At 39.7% G+C, this 16,623-nt stretch overlaps 2 protein-coding genes across 3 annotated transcripts; one reads left to right on the forward strand and one right to left on the reverse strand.

Moving 5' to 3' along the window:
• Positions 1-809: 809 nt before the first annotated feature.
• LOC143368004 (EF-hand domain-containing family member C2) lies at positions 810-16,515 on the reverse strand. Its single transcript, XM_076810299.1, has 14 exons — positions 16,462-16,515; positions 16,135-16,299; positions 11,748-11,898; positions 10,451-10,674; positions 9,257-9,499; positions 8,442-8,668; positions 7,719-7,910; positions 7,511-7,653; positions 6,517-6,713; positions 6,242-6,381; positions 5,807-5,920; positions 5,534-5,713; positions 4,861-4,963; positions 810-1,366 (listed from the first exon to the last, which is right to left on the reverse strand). The coding sequence occupies exons 1-14, from the start codon at positions 16,513-16,515 to the stop codon at positions 1,214-1,216; spliced, it is 2,286 nt and encodes a 761-aa protein (XP_076666414.1). The 3' UTR covers positions 810-1,213.
• On the forward strand, positions 1,945-5,560 carry LOC143368330 (uncharacterized). Of its 2 annotated transcripts, none has more exons than XM_076810921.1 (2): positions 1,945-2,184; positions 2,603-4,835. In XM_076810921.1, the coding sequence occupies exon 2, from the start codon at positions 2,603-2,605 to the stop codon at positions 4,346-4,348; it is 1,746 nt and encodes a 581-aa protein (XP_076667036.1). In that variant the 5' UTR covers positions 1,945-2,184; the 3' UTR covers positions 4,349-4,835. The 2 variants fall into 2 exon arrangements, with proteins under 2 accessions (XP_076667036.1, XP_076667038.1); XM_076810923.1 differs by lacking the exon at positions 1,945-2,184 and adding an exon at positions 5,448-5,560 and having other exon boundaries at positions 2,202-4,351.
• Positions 16,516-16,623: the final 108 nt, after the last annotated feature.

Raw genomic sequence — 16,623 nt, forward strand, 5'->3', positions numbered from 1 at the left:
CCCCCCCCCCCTCCTCCAAATTTGTACCTCTCCAAAATTTGTCGCTCCCCAAATTTGTACCTCTTCAAAATTTGTTGCTCCCCAAATTTGTACCTCTCCAAAATTTGTCGCTCCCCAAATTTGTACCTCTCCAAAATTTGTCGCTCCCCAAATTTGGGTCTCTCCAAAAATGTTTCGACCCCCAAAAATTTTTGGCTCCCCAAATTTGACATTCCCCAAAATTGGTGGCTCCCCAAATTTGGCATTCCCCAAAATTGGTGGCTCCCCAAATTTGGTGCTCCCCAAAATTGGTGGCTCCCCAAATTTGGTGCTCCCCAAAATTGGTGGCTCCCCAAATTTTGTGCTCCCCAAAATTTGCCGCTCCCCAAATTTGTACCTCTCCAAAATTTGTCGCTCCCCAAAATTGGTGGCTCCCCAAATTTGGTGCTCCCCAAAATTTGCCGCTCCCCAAATTTGTACCTCTCCAAAATTTGTCGCTCCCCAAGTTTGGGTCTCTCCAAAAATGTTTCGACCCCCAAAAATTTTTGTTCCCACAAATTTAGCAAAATTTTTGGCTCCCCAAATTTGACATTCCCCAAAATTGGTGGCTCCCCAAATTTAGCACTCCTCAAAATTTGTGGCTCCCCAAATTTGGCATTCCCCAAAATTGGTGGCTCCCCAAATTTGGTGCTCCCCAAAATTTGCCGCCCTAGGCTGCAGCCTACTTAGCCTATACCCAAATCCGCCCCTGTCTTCGATATGTCGCGTGTATAGTACAGTGTTGTCGGTCGTCATCGGCTGAAATATGGGAATATTAGCGCGGGAGGAACTCGTCGCAAGCGTTATGCCGGGGAACGAAGAAAAAGAATCGAGTGGTGATGATTTAACAGTAAAATGCTAATTGACAAGGCGAAAGACTGGCAACACTGTTTTAGCGGCATGCTAGGCATAGACGTGATTAGTACAATGTAAATAATTCGCTAAATTCGACGTAGTTTATATGGAAATTATATTCTACAATAAATATCACTTGACATACCGAAGCGTGCTTTTATTCACCCCAAGAGTATTGATTATCCACTTCGTTGCGTACGGATCCCATACAATTGGTGTACAAATTGTGTGCTATTGATAAAAAAAAATCGTAATTTTCGTTGAAATTGTTGCATATGGTAGAGAAGTTATCAAAATATCGTGATACATTTTTTGTTGCTGGACCAGTATGCGATGATACTTAATCTGTTTTCGAAGCTCGCATAGCCAGGGACTTCGATGCATCATCTGAAACTTCTTCCTCGTTTTTGATGTCTAAATCTTTTATGAAGGCACACCAATTTATGCCAGCTCCGCAATCCGGTTCCTTCTCCGATGCCCACCAAAGTGCCGTCTAAATATTCAACAAAAAAATTGCCTTAAAAAGTAAAAAAGTATGTCAATTTATTGAATTAATTTTTTAAACGCTGCTCAATAAAATTCTGTAATGATTCATTTTTTCTCATATAATTGTCAGCAATTTGATAAATATTATTTATAAATTTTTGGCACACGCAGATAAAAAGGTTCGTCACCATTGGGTCCAGGATATTAAAAGGAAATTTTTTTGGCGGTGACGAGAATCGAACCCGGAAATTCTCTCGCTTACGAACCAACCGCTATTTGCAACTACCCAACACACCTTTTTTCTAAACAGTTTCAGTTTCTAGATATATAACTACCATTAATTATTTATAAACAAAAAAATGCGGATCGACGCGAAATATTCTACAGAATATCAACGTTCAACCTTTAGACTCATTCCTAGAAATTTCACATTCGTCTTAGGACAGACGTTTTAACGACATCTTTAAGATGTCTTTAAGACGTTGTATGCCATCTGTGTGGAAAATATAATTAAAAAGCTTATAACCAAAAATTACTTATTGTTAAATCCAGCAAATGTGATTCTGAGGGAATCGTGATTATTTTGTTTAATAGCTTGAAGTATATATTTTTACCAGAAAGTATGTCGGATATCATTATAGGGTAAATCAGGGTGAGATGCCCTACCGGGTGAGTTGCCCCAGCCGCTATATTTCAGACTCTATACGTAAGAGCGCGTTATAGTGCAGAACAATTGCTCCACTACGAGGCAAACAGTTGAATGAAATGCGTCATTTCATGTACTGTGTTTTTTTTGGATAGGTACATTTTCTCTAGGTACAAAAGGTAAGTGGAAGCTACGTTTCGCCTCTTGCATAATACAGTAGTTTACAGAATCGTAATTAAAGTATACTTCTAAGTTAATTTTCGTTTAATATTTTGAACAATAAGATAGTAGAGGTATCGAAGGACAATGCAGGGAAAGTATTTGGCAGTATTAACCCTTCGTTTCAAAGCTATCAAGTGGGGCATCTTTTCCTGAAAAGATGCCTCAGTTCTGATTGGGATAGATGCCCCACTTTCAAATTTTGTGGCAAAGAAGACTCGCTTTCTAAAATTTTACTCCATCGCTTAAATTTGCAATATTTTGCGAGAGGATAGAAATTAAATACAAACTGAATGAACACGGTGCTAGATGCATCGAATTATTAATTTTTAGGCCTAATCTAACCCTATATTAATTATTAATTTCTTATTTCACAAGATGCCCACTGTATACGTACGAAAACCAGGGTCAAGGAGAGATCAATGGACGGTGGAAAATTTAAAGGAAGCCGTCAGGAGAATTGAGAAAGGAGATATGGGGGTAAATGAAGCTTCTCGATATTATAAGGTACCTGCCAGAACTATCGTGCGAAGGAGGCAGATAAATAATTTTGACAAAATGTCTCTTGGCCCCCAAGGACTCCTGGGACGCGACAATGAGAAAAGACTATTTGCACACATCCAACGTCTTCAAGAGGCTGGCTTCGCTCCCGACAGGACGACCGTCAGACATACGGCATTTAAATTCGCTGAATCATTAGGGCTCCAGCATAAATTTAATACGGAAACTAGACTCGCAGGCTACGATTGGCTTGCTTCCTTTTTGAAAAGGAATAAAGGCTTGACGGTAGCTCGAGTTACGAACAAGAATAAGGATGAAGTGGGTAATTTCTTTAAATTGCTCGCTAAAATATACGATGAGCACGATTTGTACACGAAACCAGGAAACGTATTCCATGTTGGTGAGACTGGTTGCCAATTGAATAACAACCCTGGAGAAAGCGTCTCGGTCTTAGCATGTTGTAGCGCTGAGGGCGTTTTCCTTCCACCTTCATTGGTAATAAAAGGAGTGAGAGAAGTCGCCGGAATGGAGATCGGGCTTCCTCCGGAATCGAAAGTGTACAGGAACCCGAAGTCGTCTGAAATCTCTTCAGAAATATTTTACCAGTGGATGGTGGAGCATTTCACACCACGCAAACCGCTTGGTGAAGTACTTCTTCTAATGGATGGACACGCTACCCACCAGAGTTGTTTGGAAATGTTCGAATTTGCTCCCGCACATGGCATAATTTTATTGTGCTTACCTACTCATACGACGCAAGCCCTTCAGCCACTTGACAGATCGTTTTTCAAGGCTTTCGCGACTTCTTACAAAGAAGAAACGCAAGGGTGGGTGAATTATCATAAGAAGCAAATTAAAAAGGTACACGTTGGAGCTCTCATGGGAAATGCATGGGCAAAGAGCGCTACATTTGACAACGCTGTCAATGGCTTCAGAGCGACGGGAATATTCCCTCTAAATGGAACTGTTCGGTCAGAGTTCAACGTATCGAGTACCTCTTCGTCTACTAGTGACGCCGCAGCTACCAGCGGAACAGTCAAGTCATCTGTGGATACAGCTTACTCTCAACCGGAAGTAGTAAATAAATCAAAAAGCCAACCACTTGTACCACGAACAGCTAGCATTGAAACTCCTTCGTGCAGCATAAAATTTGAAAGTACTGAAAGCACATCTGATAACGCGAGCTCCTCGAACTATCTGCACGCAGTCAGTCCAGCAGCAAAATTGGAGCAGCAAGGGAAACCTCAACGAAGGCAATCTGCTAGGATTCGCGATGAAGAATTTGTACACGAAAAGAAACATAAGCTTAAGAGGAAATCGATGAGGAGTGAAAATAGAATTGAAGCCACTAGGAAGTCAATGAAGAAGAAGAAAATACAAGGGGAGTGTGAAAGTGAAGAAGATGATCTTCCAGTGAATCTTCTAGAATTAATCTTATTAGAAGAAGAAGATTCTTGCCTTGAATGTTTATCAAATTATTCGAAAACAGATCTGAACATCGACTGGCTAAAATGCATGGATTGTGGTAAATGGATGCATAAAACATGTACAATGTATGGCGATAGATGTAATGTTTGTGGCCGGCGAGAAAAACTGATGAGGCTCCATAGAATAAAAAAATGAGTAGTATGTGTTTTTCCCAAATAGTAAAATAAAGTTTTTGTTTCTTTATTTGTTCGTTTTTGTGTTCATTTGTTTTTCTAATCGCCAGTTATTAGGCAGTTCACTTTTCATTCGATGCGTTCTTTGCTAGTCTAGCATAAACAAATTAAATTTCAAAAATCTGTAGTAGTATTCACTCATAGTAAATAATTTTACTTTCTTCTTTGCTATTTTTTTTTATGAATAATGTGGGGCGTATCTTCCAAAGTCATAAAAAAAAATGTCATAATTTCAGCCCTGAACCCGATTTTCAGCAAAATAATCGCATATTTTTGCGTATAAAAATGCTAAAACAGACGCACATTCACAAATTCTATGACAAATTTTGTAAACATAATATCACTTTCTAAAAATATGGATTTAAGCTGGATTGAAAATAAGCGCTCCAATTATCCTGAATAGTATCAAGAGTAGTTCATGACACCATGCAACAGTTTCGATATTTCTGACTAAAATAAAGTATTTATAAATACCTTGATATTTATTGGTAATGCAGGAGGGAGCGGATCGATCTTCACATTCATAAATCGCAGCAAATCGTTGTAGTCTAATTTTCCTTCTTCATTCTTCGGGATGCTATAATTAATAAGAGCTAAATTATTTCCCCTTATTATTCTGACCTTATAAATTATACTACATCTTAATATATAAAGCAGAAGGTGTTTGTCTGTCGCCTAAAAACTTTCGAACGGTAAACTCTGGGGTCACGAAATGTGCCCCAGCTCATTATGTCTAGCTAATCCGGAGGAATGTGACTATTTACACAAAAAAATAAATAAATGAAAAAAAAAATTTATAAGGTCAGAATCTAAATTTCGGGCGAAGCCGAGTAGTAAAGCTAGTTCAGTATACTTTGCAAATATATCCTGACATTGGCAGATACTTTTTCTATTACCTGACAAATTCTCTAAACACTAGTTCTCTTAGGATCTAGGATTCTAAAATTGAGAGCTGTACATGTATGAAAGTAGTTTAAAACATTGTAATCGATCAGAGAAAAATCTTCCCTTCAAACTGCTGTATATAAATTACTTTAATGAATACCGATGCTTTGTTCAAGGGATGAAGTCTTTATATTTTACTGCAATGGAAGAACGTTTCGTGGACTGCAGCCTAATGGAGCCAAATTACTGTGAATTTACGTACTGATCGAGCATAGAATTTAGGAGTTCCACGTCGACTGGTATTCTGGATCCGCGAAGTACAGTGTATACCGTAGTACGTGGTAAAAATCCTGCCCTACCCCTGTCCCACTGATGAAGATCTCCTTCCAACCGATCGAGATCGTTCCATAAGCAGCGCAACAGTTCTGTATGCATCAATTGTCTGCAAAAAAAAATACAATTACCACGTATACACTAATATTTAGAGAAAAAAAAGAAAAACGGAATCGAAGGAACGTGGTCAGCAAATTATTACCTTACATATTCACGGCTGTAAAATTCTTTCTTTTCGTGGGACGAATAATGTCGAGCAATCGTGATCGTCTCGTGTTCCGTTATTTTTCCCTCTGAATACTTGCACGCAGCTTCTCTGAATAAAGTGTAATTTATTCACCAAATGCATCGATACGGATAATTGAAATAATTAACTAAAATCTATCGCATAATTTACAAACTGGAACTCTTAAAGACAAATACCACACGAAATGCTTTAAAATTAATCTCCCTTAACAAACATTCTTTCTCTGTTAGAAAATATATATTCCTTCAAAGTCAGATTTTCTAATAATTTCGCAAAATACTAATTGTCGGTAATAGTAGCGCATTAATTCTTCATTAAAATTCATTACTACAGTGATCTCGAATATTCTCTATTTAATTTGATTCAACGGTTTAGTAAATATCGAAGTACCTGAGCTTTTCGTACGACAATACTTGTAGGTCCTCGTCGCCTGATTTCGCGGGCGCGTAAAGTGTTATAAACTCCTTGTAAACCGGTGTCAATATTTGCCTCAGCTTCCGCATGATCAATTTAACGTTGGCTTGTGGAAACTGAGAAATAAGAACGAACGTAAAATATTTTCGGGGTCTTGGACGGTTCGGGCAGCGAAGAGACGCCAGTCGTGTACTTTAGCGTTCAGAATTCGAGAAGTAAAATAATAATCCGCAGCGTATAACTTATAGAACCTTATCGCAATGTATTTCCATGTAACGAAGCGCATAAACGTCGGCCGAGGTAATTTCGAAGATAAACTCGTTCAAGTTAACACGTGCTCCAATGTAGAAATCCGCCGGTTTGTAATAGTCCGGTTTCTTGCTTGTAAGTATCTCCTGATTGGGCAACATCACCTGCATCTTCCCCTGGAACGAGCCTCGTATGAAACCTGTAAATGCGCGAGAAAAGCGTGCAATGGTTAAACGAGTGTCATTGAGATTTTTATAGAAAACTAGCTGACCTATTACCCAGTTTCACATTATTTATCATGTTTCCAAAAATAAAAATCTTAAAAAGAAAAAGCCTACAATCTAATCTAGAACGTATGTAATGTATATTCAATATTTCAGTGAAATCTGTTCAGCCATTTAGGCGTGAAAGAAGGAGAAACAAACAAATAGACGACGTTTATAGCTCAGAGCAACGTTAACCGATTTTCATGAAATTTTAGTCACGTATATGACTTACTTAAATCTACAAACGGTTTTTTTTTTAATTTTCGTTACAAGGCTCATGAAAAAAGTTTAAAAAACGACCTTTTCTATTTTTTTTCTGCTATTCCGACCAAGTGCATTTTTTCAAAACGACGAATCACGTCACTTAGCAAACTAATGCTTCTAGCTTCTCAAAAAAACTCAAGTCGTTTGGATTAATTTTAAAAAAGTTATGCGATTTTAAAGGGTGGCCAAATACTTTTGCACGCCACTGTATATGCATTTTAGCGCGCACTGGAGCTCCTCGTGTCGAATGGGTATTATTAAATCAAATGCTGTTATTCACCAAGAAGAGATATACTATCATGTCCTTATACAACTCTTCCATAAAATAATACGGTACTTTTTTAAAAATAATAAATTCCAACGCGCACACGCTATACATATAGTTACCGTCATGTTTACCATACAAAAATGGATGAAATTTTTCCGAAGACTATATTGAGCAATTACTCTTGCAAAGTGATATCACCTGAATTTCGTTTTGTCAGCTCGAAAATAGATATCCCGTCGTCCATGAGGAAAATCCTTATAATGAACTGTCTGTCTTTATTTAGCGGTACGTTCGATACCATCCTCGCCCTGAATCTCAAAACATGGCTGTCCAAACCTTGTCTGAATTTGAAGGAGAGGTTGTAAGGTTTAACGTGGAAAATATCGATTCCAGCTGATCTACTTACTTGTCGTAATACATATACTTAACGATGTCTATCTTGGGCGCTGTTGGCATTACACTGAAACAGTTCCCAAGGGAATCCTCGTACGAGCCGAAACCGTTATAAGGTGGGATGTATTTCTCCACTTTCATGGGGATCTCGCCCCGTTGCTGAGGTCTCTCAAGAGGCGTGAAATCGTCCAAACCGTACTTCTTCCTTGGATGTGATCAGAGAAGAACAATACAGGTATCTTTAATTAAAGTAGAAAATGAAGTATAAAAATTGGAAGTAGAGTTCTTACTAGAAAATAATTTTTCTATCTTATAATTTTCTGCTTTATATGTTTTAATGAAGGTAAACATTTGAAATTTTACTAAAGTAGGTACATGTAAATGTATGTATAGCAGATGAAATCTGTATAAATAAAATATTCATAAACGCATTGATAATTTTCCTCTAATTACCAAGATATTGTAATTTATTTAATCTTCCACTACCCTAAACGAGCAATTGTAATATAAACAGTAATTATAATGTAATAGAAATAAAAATCATCAGCATAAATTTACAGAAGTTTTGCGTGCAATTTTTTATACCGCAGGAACTTCAAAATCGTTTTCAACTAATAAATAAAATATTTCTCCCCCCATTTTTTTTTATATTTTTTTACTTTATTAGACCATATTCTTACTACTAAACCGTGCTGCAAATAATGTTTTATTTAACATAATAGTTTCTAGATATTACCTGTAATACTCTTTCGTAAAGGCGTCCATATCCGTTATAACGACCTTTCTCCCGAAAATGTTTATTTGTGCTCCAATGACGAGCTCATTATCCTTGTAAATATCGTTGCAAACTTTCCCAGTGTTCAACAAATCTATCGTGTAATAGCCACGGGCCGTATCGTCTCCCATGATATTCAGAACGGTAACAGGATCGTTTGCGCCAACAGGGGCCAAATTGGAGAAGAACTGCAATCAGAAGTCCATTCGTTAATTCCTTCAATTGCAAATCTAAGAAAATTGCACGCAACCGTGTGCAAGGCTAAACGAAAGAAATACGAATTTCATACAGTGAGTTTAAACATTTAACACCATCCATTACAATAAATAATTGAAAGCTATTGCAAATACATAAGCTTCCCCCATATAGAGGGAGAACAACACTTTGCAGACCGAAGAAAAGCGTGTTCTTTGCGAATTATTTTTGAGACACGCATTCTTCTTTGAAATGTCATTGAGTGGGGGTTTAAATGTGCATACATTGGGCAATATTTAGGAATTTTATTATTACTAAATAGACATATTTAATCGCAATAGAGAGGTCGCAGTAGAATGCTGCAGGCCGAACAGAGCCTCGTGGTTTCCCCCTTTACTCACGTTCAGCTCCTCTGGTAAATAAAACTGCGCCCTACAAAAAAGACTCTAATCCTGAGAACAAGAAGAAGGCGCTATGACGTAATTTGCTAGACAGCGCGAGCATATATATGTGTAAGCCCGCTTTTAAAATTGCCTACTGTTGGAATTACTTATCTCAACAGCGTGGATGAAGAATCTTACTTTAGGGACGTTCATTCGTGCCAGAAACATGCCGCCGGAATCACGTCCAGAATTCGGTGGCACATTTTCTTTGATTTCCATCGTATTATCGGCGAGGTAGTAATGAATCACGAGATCGTGAATGATACCATACAGATTATCCGTGTCATCCCAAAAGCCGTAAAACCTGAGCACCTGTTTATCGTACTTTAGGAAATCGCCACGAGTGTCCACCGATCGGTTGGGTTTCTTCGCAAACGTCTCCTATTATACCAATTACGATTGAACTCAATTAAGCAATTAGCGTGGGATCGCTTCAGAAGATGTGAAAGAAAAACTTGAAGCACAATTAATATGGTTGTCACCAAAATATACTGCTTAAAGCGATTATAGAATCGCATTTCAGAACGATTCAAGACCAGTACCGTCTTTAGGCATGGGGACGCTAGGCAGTCGCCAGGGGTAGTGTTCCTGATTTCTCGAGAAATAAGAAATAAGAAATTATAAAATTTCTCGAGAAATTCTGGAGAAAGCATTCTCGAGAAGGAACACTAGCCACGGGCCCCATGACAGTAGGGGCCCCCAAGTCTGACTTTAAGTCGTATTCCCGTGGGTGAGCAGGGGTCTCACTGCATTGCTCTGCCCAGGTCCTACAATACTGTTAAGACGGCTCTGTTCAAGACAATTAAAAAAGAAACGCTGTGATTTTATGTATTTATTGCAAAACTTGTAATAACTCTTCGTACCTCAGTAGATTTATTTTTGCAAAACTTACTGGTAGTATATATTTATGCTTTATAATATACTTTGATAAAGTTACAATTCGGAAACTTCATGCTTATGAGAGTTTGAGTGATTTATGGATTTTTAAAATGTACTTTTAATATCTTGGGATGGGTGCAAGGGGATCCTGGCACCACCCAAAAAAAAGGGTTTTGTAAAAAAAGGGAAACTGGATATTAGGCTTTAAATAAATTTTTATAATCACCTAAATAATTTTATTGATGAATATGCATTAAAAATATTTTGATCCGTTCAACTTGCCTCCCCCCAAGATTAAATCCTGTGCGCGCCACTGCTTTTACATATGCAGTTTGTAAGAAACTAGTTACGTGAAAATATAAAAAATTATTTACCCCTATGAAATCATAATTAAAAAAAATTCACTTATGTAATGGATTAGAAATTAAAGAACATCAAATACATCCTGCTTACAAACTGTCGAAGTTCCGCGTATGGATCCTTCGGTATCTCGAGCGGATCAGGAACAGGGATTCCCATGCGATTTAAAAATACCTTTGTGAACTTATCGCAGTCGACGATTTTATATACTCTGCCGAAGATTTCTGGTTCCTTGCCGATGTTTAAATCAATTATATCGTAAAATCTATATCTCACTGGATCCGGCATTGGGATCCTCTGTCGCCTTAGTAGAACACCTGTGCAAATTCAAGTTTGTAACGTTAAAACTGCATTTTCTTACAGCAAAAACGTAAGAGAAATCAGTGGGCACGTATGTTCAAAATGGCAATAAGATTGAAAATTAATAAAAGCGTGATCTAAAATTCAAGGACAGTCATAACAAAGGAACACTAGAAATACATCTTTTGCCAAGTCTAATTAGGTACAGTATTTATTCGGTAAGAGCCCGAGGCTTGAGACTGGCGGTGACCATTCAACATACAGTTAGTAAAAAAAGTATTTGGACGTTTTTTAAAATCGCATAACTTTTTTAGAATTGGTCTAAACGACATGTTTTTTTTTTAAAGCTAGAAGGATTAGTTTGCTATGTGACGTGTTTCGCCGTTTTGAAAAAAAAATGCATTTGGTCGGAATAGCAAACAAAATAGTAAAGGTCGTTTTTTAAACTTTTTTATGAGCCTGTAATTAAAATTCAAAAAACCCGTTTGTATTTCATCAAAATCGGTCAACGTTGCTCTGAGCTATAAACGCTTAAAGATCGCAGAATAAGGTCGAAAATCGTGAAATTCCCGAAATCAGCTGATTTAGCAAACTAATCCTTCTAGCTTCTAAAAAAACTCATGTCGTTTGTACCAGTTCTAAAAAAGTTATGCGATTTTAAAAGCGTCCAAATACTTTGTTTACTAACTGTAGAGGGATCGCGATACCGGTTTCTCGTTTCTTTTTTGCCGAAAGCGAGAGCGAGATAGAACGAGAGCGAGTGAGCGAGTCTAAACGGTCATGCCCGTCGCGCACGCCCATCGCGCACGCAAAGGACGGAGTGAATATCAGATGTCCGAAGGACGGAGCGCGTCAAAGCATCAAGTCTGTCTTCTACCGTTTGTCCAGGATTGCCTGAAATTTCCCTACCGTAGTGGAGAGGGAACGTACGGAATATGCGTACTAACTTATAGGCCAAACTGAGGCTCTTAGCGAAGAAATACTGTACTAAGTACTTATATTGAAATGAGAGTGCAATATAATTTTTAAGTAGCTGAGAATATAACAGCAAAAGCATGTGGATAATTAAGAAAACAATGCACCGTTGAACCTTGCTCAAGGCCACTGTTGTTCACGGCAGGTTCACTAATTTTCATTGTTCCATCCTCCAAAAAAAAGCTGATAAACACTACTCGAACTTGATAAGCCGTCTTCCATCTCTCATGAACTGTTTCTTGAAAGTAGGCTTTGAACATTAATCTCTAAAAAGAAATATTCAATAGAAAGCGTATAGAAAAAAATATATATTTAATAGATATATATTAATACAATCGATTACAGTAACCTCACGCTTGGAGCTGGTGTCAAACGCTCAACGCATAGCGTCGAGGATTCTGAACCGCCAAAGGCGCAAATGAGAAAACCCAAGAGCCAGGGCCGGATTAAAGGAGGGCTAGGAGGCTGCAACCCCGGGCCTTAACCTCCAGGGGGCCCCGTTCTAAGCCTTCAATTCTAAGCGATTAGCTCATTCAAAGATACAAGATTTTGCAAAATTAAAGTCAAGAAAAAAAAACATTTCAACTAAAAGTTCATTTTATAATATCTTTCCGATGTTTGTCTTTTAATATTATTTTTCGTTATGATTGAATGTTATTTAATTTTATATACAATAAATTTCGATTTTTGAAGATTTATGCATTTCATTGTACGTTGTATTACAAACATTTTTTTACTCCCTCCTCCCTTTTCAACCACGGGGGCCCATAAGATAGCCCCGGGCCCCAAAAATCTCAATCCGGGCCTGCCAAGAGCGAGCGAGAGGATGCGAAAGAGTCGACACGCCGCACGTTACTATTGGCTACGAAAGAGAAAGAGCATGATACTTTGTCTCGTCTCGATATCGGTTCGCATCGCACCTTGCGCTTCGTACATAATTCATTTGGCGACCTGCAATCAGTAGCCGTGTGACAAATATGCAGGGTTGCCAGGAAAATCCCTACCGTAATGGATATATGTATGTGTGCGTGATGACGCCCTGACGTGAAACCAATCGATGCCAAGCTATGTAGGTGTTCCCCTTCATTACAGTAGGGTAATTTCTGGCAACCCTGCAAATATGCGTGAGCCGAACTACAATTACAATCCGCTATAATATTGAAACATGAAATTTGTAATTCTGTAACGTATTAGATTTTCTCGGTGAATGGAAGAGCAACTACGACGTCATCCGACCACTTACGAATTACATACTCTGATTATATACAGATGCGTGTCCCTTATCACCCTCCCATTCATTCTTATTCGTATTTACACATATTTACAATAATAATCCTTTATTCTTAAAACGTATAATGTACGAATATTGTTACAAATTTGTAATAATTACAGTAGGATTCTACGTTCCATGCATATTTGTCACCCTCGGCTGTCGCGAAACACATTACAATATGTATGTATAACGAAGCACAAGGTGCGATGCGATATTATAAATACGCCAAGCGCTGTTACATCGTAGACGCGCACGACGCGGTCGAGCTCGAAGGGACAGAGCGTAGGCACGTGAGAGACGAAGCGAGACAGAGTGTCATGCTTTCTCTCTTTCGTAGCCGACGGCAACTTCGTGTCGACTCTCTCGTCCCCTCCCGCTCGCTCTTGGGTTTTCTCACTGCAGCATGGCGGCTCGGAATACCTTGCGACCGTTACTTGGTGTATGTAACCGCCAACGGCGCCAGCGCCGTGCGTCGCGCTTATAAGGAGAATTTATTGTACCCCGAAACCATTGTATCATCGATACTACGCCGCTTTTCCGTGGGCCAGTGTAGGAAACCTGAACGAGCGTAATGTCGCTCGAGCTGTTCGCCGTAGCGTCGCCGATACAATGTTTGGCGATTTAAAGAACAAAGGAATCGAGAGCTTTACGAGTGACGACGCCATCGAGGAAGGCCAGTCTTATCCCGGCTTTTGACCAGCGAGGACAGGGCATCGATACGAGACGCAATCCGTGCCAGTCACATTTGCCATGGCGAGCAACGACAAGACCAAGCGTACATCGCTTTCCATAGAGCAGAAGTTGGAAATTCTGCAGCAGTTGGCCAATAAGATACCAGTTACTGTGGTAGCTCGCGATTACGGTATTCACGAAACCACCGTGCGGCGTATTCGAAAAAATACCACCAAAATAAACCGAGCTGCGGACCGAGGATTTGGAATACTGAAGCAGAAGAGGCTACGCATAACGCCGTACAGAGATTTGGAGGATCGACTATACGCGTGGTTTGAGGAAACAAGAAAGCTAGGGGACCCATTATCAGATTTGATATTGCGCCAAAAGGCCCTAGAGTTAATCAAGGGATTTGAAGGCGAATCCACGTTCAAGGCAAGTGTAGGCTGGACCACGAAGTTCAAAAGTCGTTACGGCATACGCCTGGCCGATGTTTACGGAGAGAAAGGCCGTGCAAATGTGGAAGCTGCAGAAAGATTCGCATTGGATTTCGCTCGACGAATAGAAGAGGAAGGGATCGAGCACAATAATATTTATAATATGGACGAAAGCGGTCTTATGTGGAAAGCTCTTCCTTCGAGGACGTTAGTACACGACAAGGACAAAGACACCGGCGGCACGAATGTAAAGCAAGATCAGGTGACTGTGGGTTTCTGCGCCAATATGACGGGAACCCACAAACTGAAGCTGCTGCTCATTCATACGTTACACAATCCAAGGGCGATAATGAAAATCATGGATAGCCTGCCAGTTGTGTACAAGGGGCAGAGAAGTGGTCTGATGAACGACACAGTGTTCGCTGATTGGTTCCAAAATTATTTTAAGCCAGCCGTGAGGGGGTACCAGCAAGAGAATGGCACGACCGGCGGGAAAGTGATCCTTCTAGTGGATAATTGTATAGCGCGAAAATTAAAGTCAATGGAATTTGAAGAGGATCGTCAATTTGAAATTCTGTTCCTGCCCCCCAATACCACCTCCACCATTCAACCTATGAACCAGGGGGTGATTTTAAAGGCGAAAAGAATTTACCACTGCAGAATGCTGCGCCGGGTAGTAAGCTATTCCGGAAGCATCCAAGAATTTTCTCAAAAGTACAATCTTAAAGATTGTATTGACTTGTTGGACGAAGCGTGGAGAGAGATAAGCGCCTCGGACATTCGAAATTCGTGGAATAATATAACGAAGACAGCCCACGAAGGAACGCCGGCGGGGGAAGAGCCAACGGATCCACTAGAACCACAGCTGGAAGAAGTAATCGCCGCAATTACTGGGGAAGAGCCCTGTCAAGAAAAGGTTAAAGAATTTTTAGCAGACTGCCATTGCGCGGAAACCAATTTTTCTGAGGCAGAGAGAGAAGAAGAAGAAGAAGCGACTGAAGGAGATAAAGAAATCCGTGACGAAATAGAAACCCATGAAGAGAAAGTTCGAGTAGACGAAGACAGAAGTGATATGGAAGACACCGAGATGCAGGAAATAAGAAGAGCGCTGGAATTTTTTACGAGGCGCACTGAACGGGCGCCAGGATACGTTAAACGATCCGTGGAAAATCTAAAGGACTATTTCCTGGGAGAAGAAACCTAAAGGAAAGAAACGTTTGGCGATGGACATCGGTGGAAACACGAGAAAACGGCTTGGTCACCACTCCTGAAAAAAGGTGAGTTATATTTCATAAATACGTATGACGGTTTGTTTTGCTTCTGGCAGTAGGGATTAATATTAAACGTTTTACAGTTTAAGGGATCCTAAAAAGGGGGGAGGGGTAAGGGACACGTATATGCACATAAAGTAATACATAAGTGGTCGGATGACGTGGTCTTCTTTTCACCGAAAAAGTCTAATACATACGTTACATAATTAAAAAATTTCATGTATATTTCAACACTATAGGGGATTCTACGTTCCACACGTATATGTCATACTAATTGCTGGTCGCGAAACGAATTATGTACGAAGCGCAAGGTGCGATGCGAAGCAATATCGAATACAAAACGCTATGTACATTGTAGGTTGTAGAGCCGCACGCCCGCGCCGGTCGAACTCGAAGAGGCAGACCCTAATTACTTATAACAAATTCGGCAGGCACGCAATGGCACTGCACCGGTGCCAGAAGTTATCACACATGACTTTGGTTGTTTTTTTTCTGATAGATACGAAGATAGCTCTATAAGAATCAACCAAACGAAGTCATGTACGATAATTTCTGGCACCATGCAGTGCAGTTCCAGTCGTGCCTGCCGAATTCGCTATTAGGCACGTGCAAAACGAAGCGAGACAAAGTATCATGCTTTCTCTCTTTCGTAGCCGACGGTACCGTCGTGTCGATTCTTTCGTCCCCTCTCGCTCGCTCTCGGATTCTCCCACTCTCGACCGAAGGATTCCAAGAAGTAGCGTGGATAGCGACGAGCGCATGGGTGAACTGAGCCCGTAGCGAGAGTTTACTGTGCTTAATTAAATTAGAGCTGTAATTTAATTCATTTAAATGTATAAACTATCTTACTTGGCCGTCATACGCAATCCATGGTGGCAATTCTTGAGCTTCTCCGCGAGCATAAATCGAGGGAAAGCGAACACGATCACCAACGTCCGCCTTTTCTGATAAATAATAAACCCCCTCGTGTATCTTGCCGAAATATTGATCCCTATGGAATCTTGTTCGACCAAGCTAAACGGAAAAAAATTTACCAATACACCATGTGCACATAGCTTTTCAATACTTTTACGCGATTTACTTAATATAGCCTGGGCACCAGCGTCTGTTTTACAGTTGTTAATTTCATTGATTAATTGTTACTTATCGAATTAATTTAAAAAAACGGTCACTTACGTTTGTATCGAAACTGTATCCCGGTAGACAGGGAAGCGCAGGACCACCTTGCATTTTGCAGTAAAGGACAGGCTAAATTCGTACAAAGAATCTACAAGAGACGTAGACAACACCTTACACGACTTGATATCGACATGAGAAAACAGATGCTTCTATTTACTG

Source organism: Andrena cerasifolii, chromosome 4 (genome assembly GCF_050908995.1).
Source record: "Andrena cerasifolii isolate SP2316 chromosome 4, iyAndCera1_principal, whole genome shotgun sequence".
Lineage (NCBI taxonomy): Eukaryota > Metazoa > Arthropoda > Insecta > Hymenoptera > Andrenidae > Andrena > Andrena cerasifolii.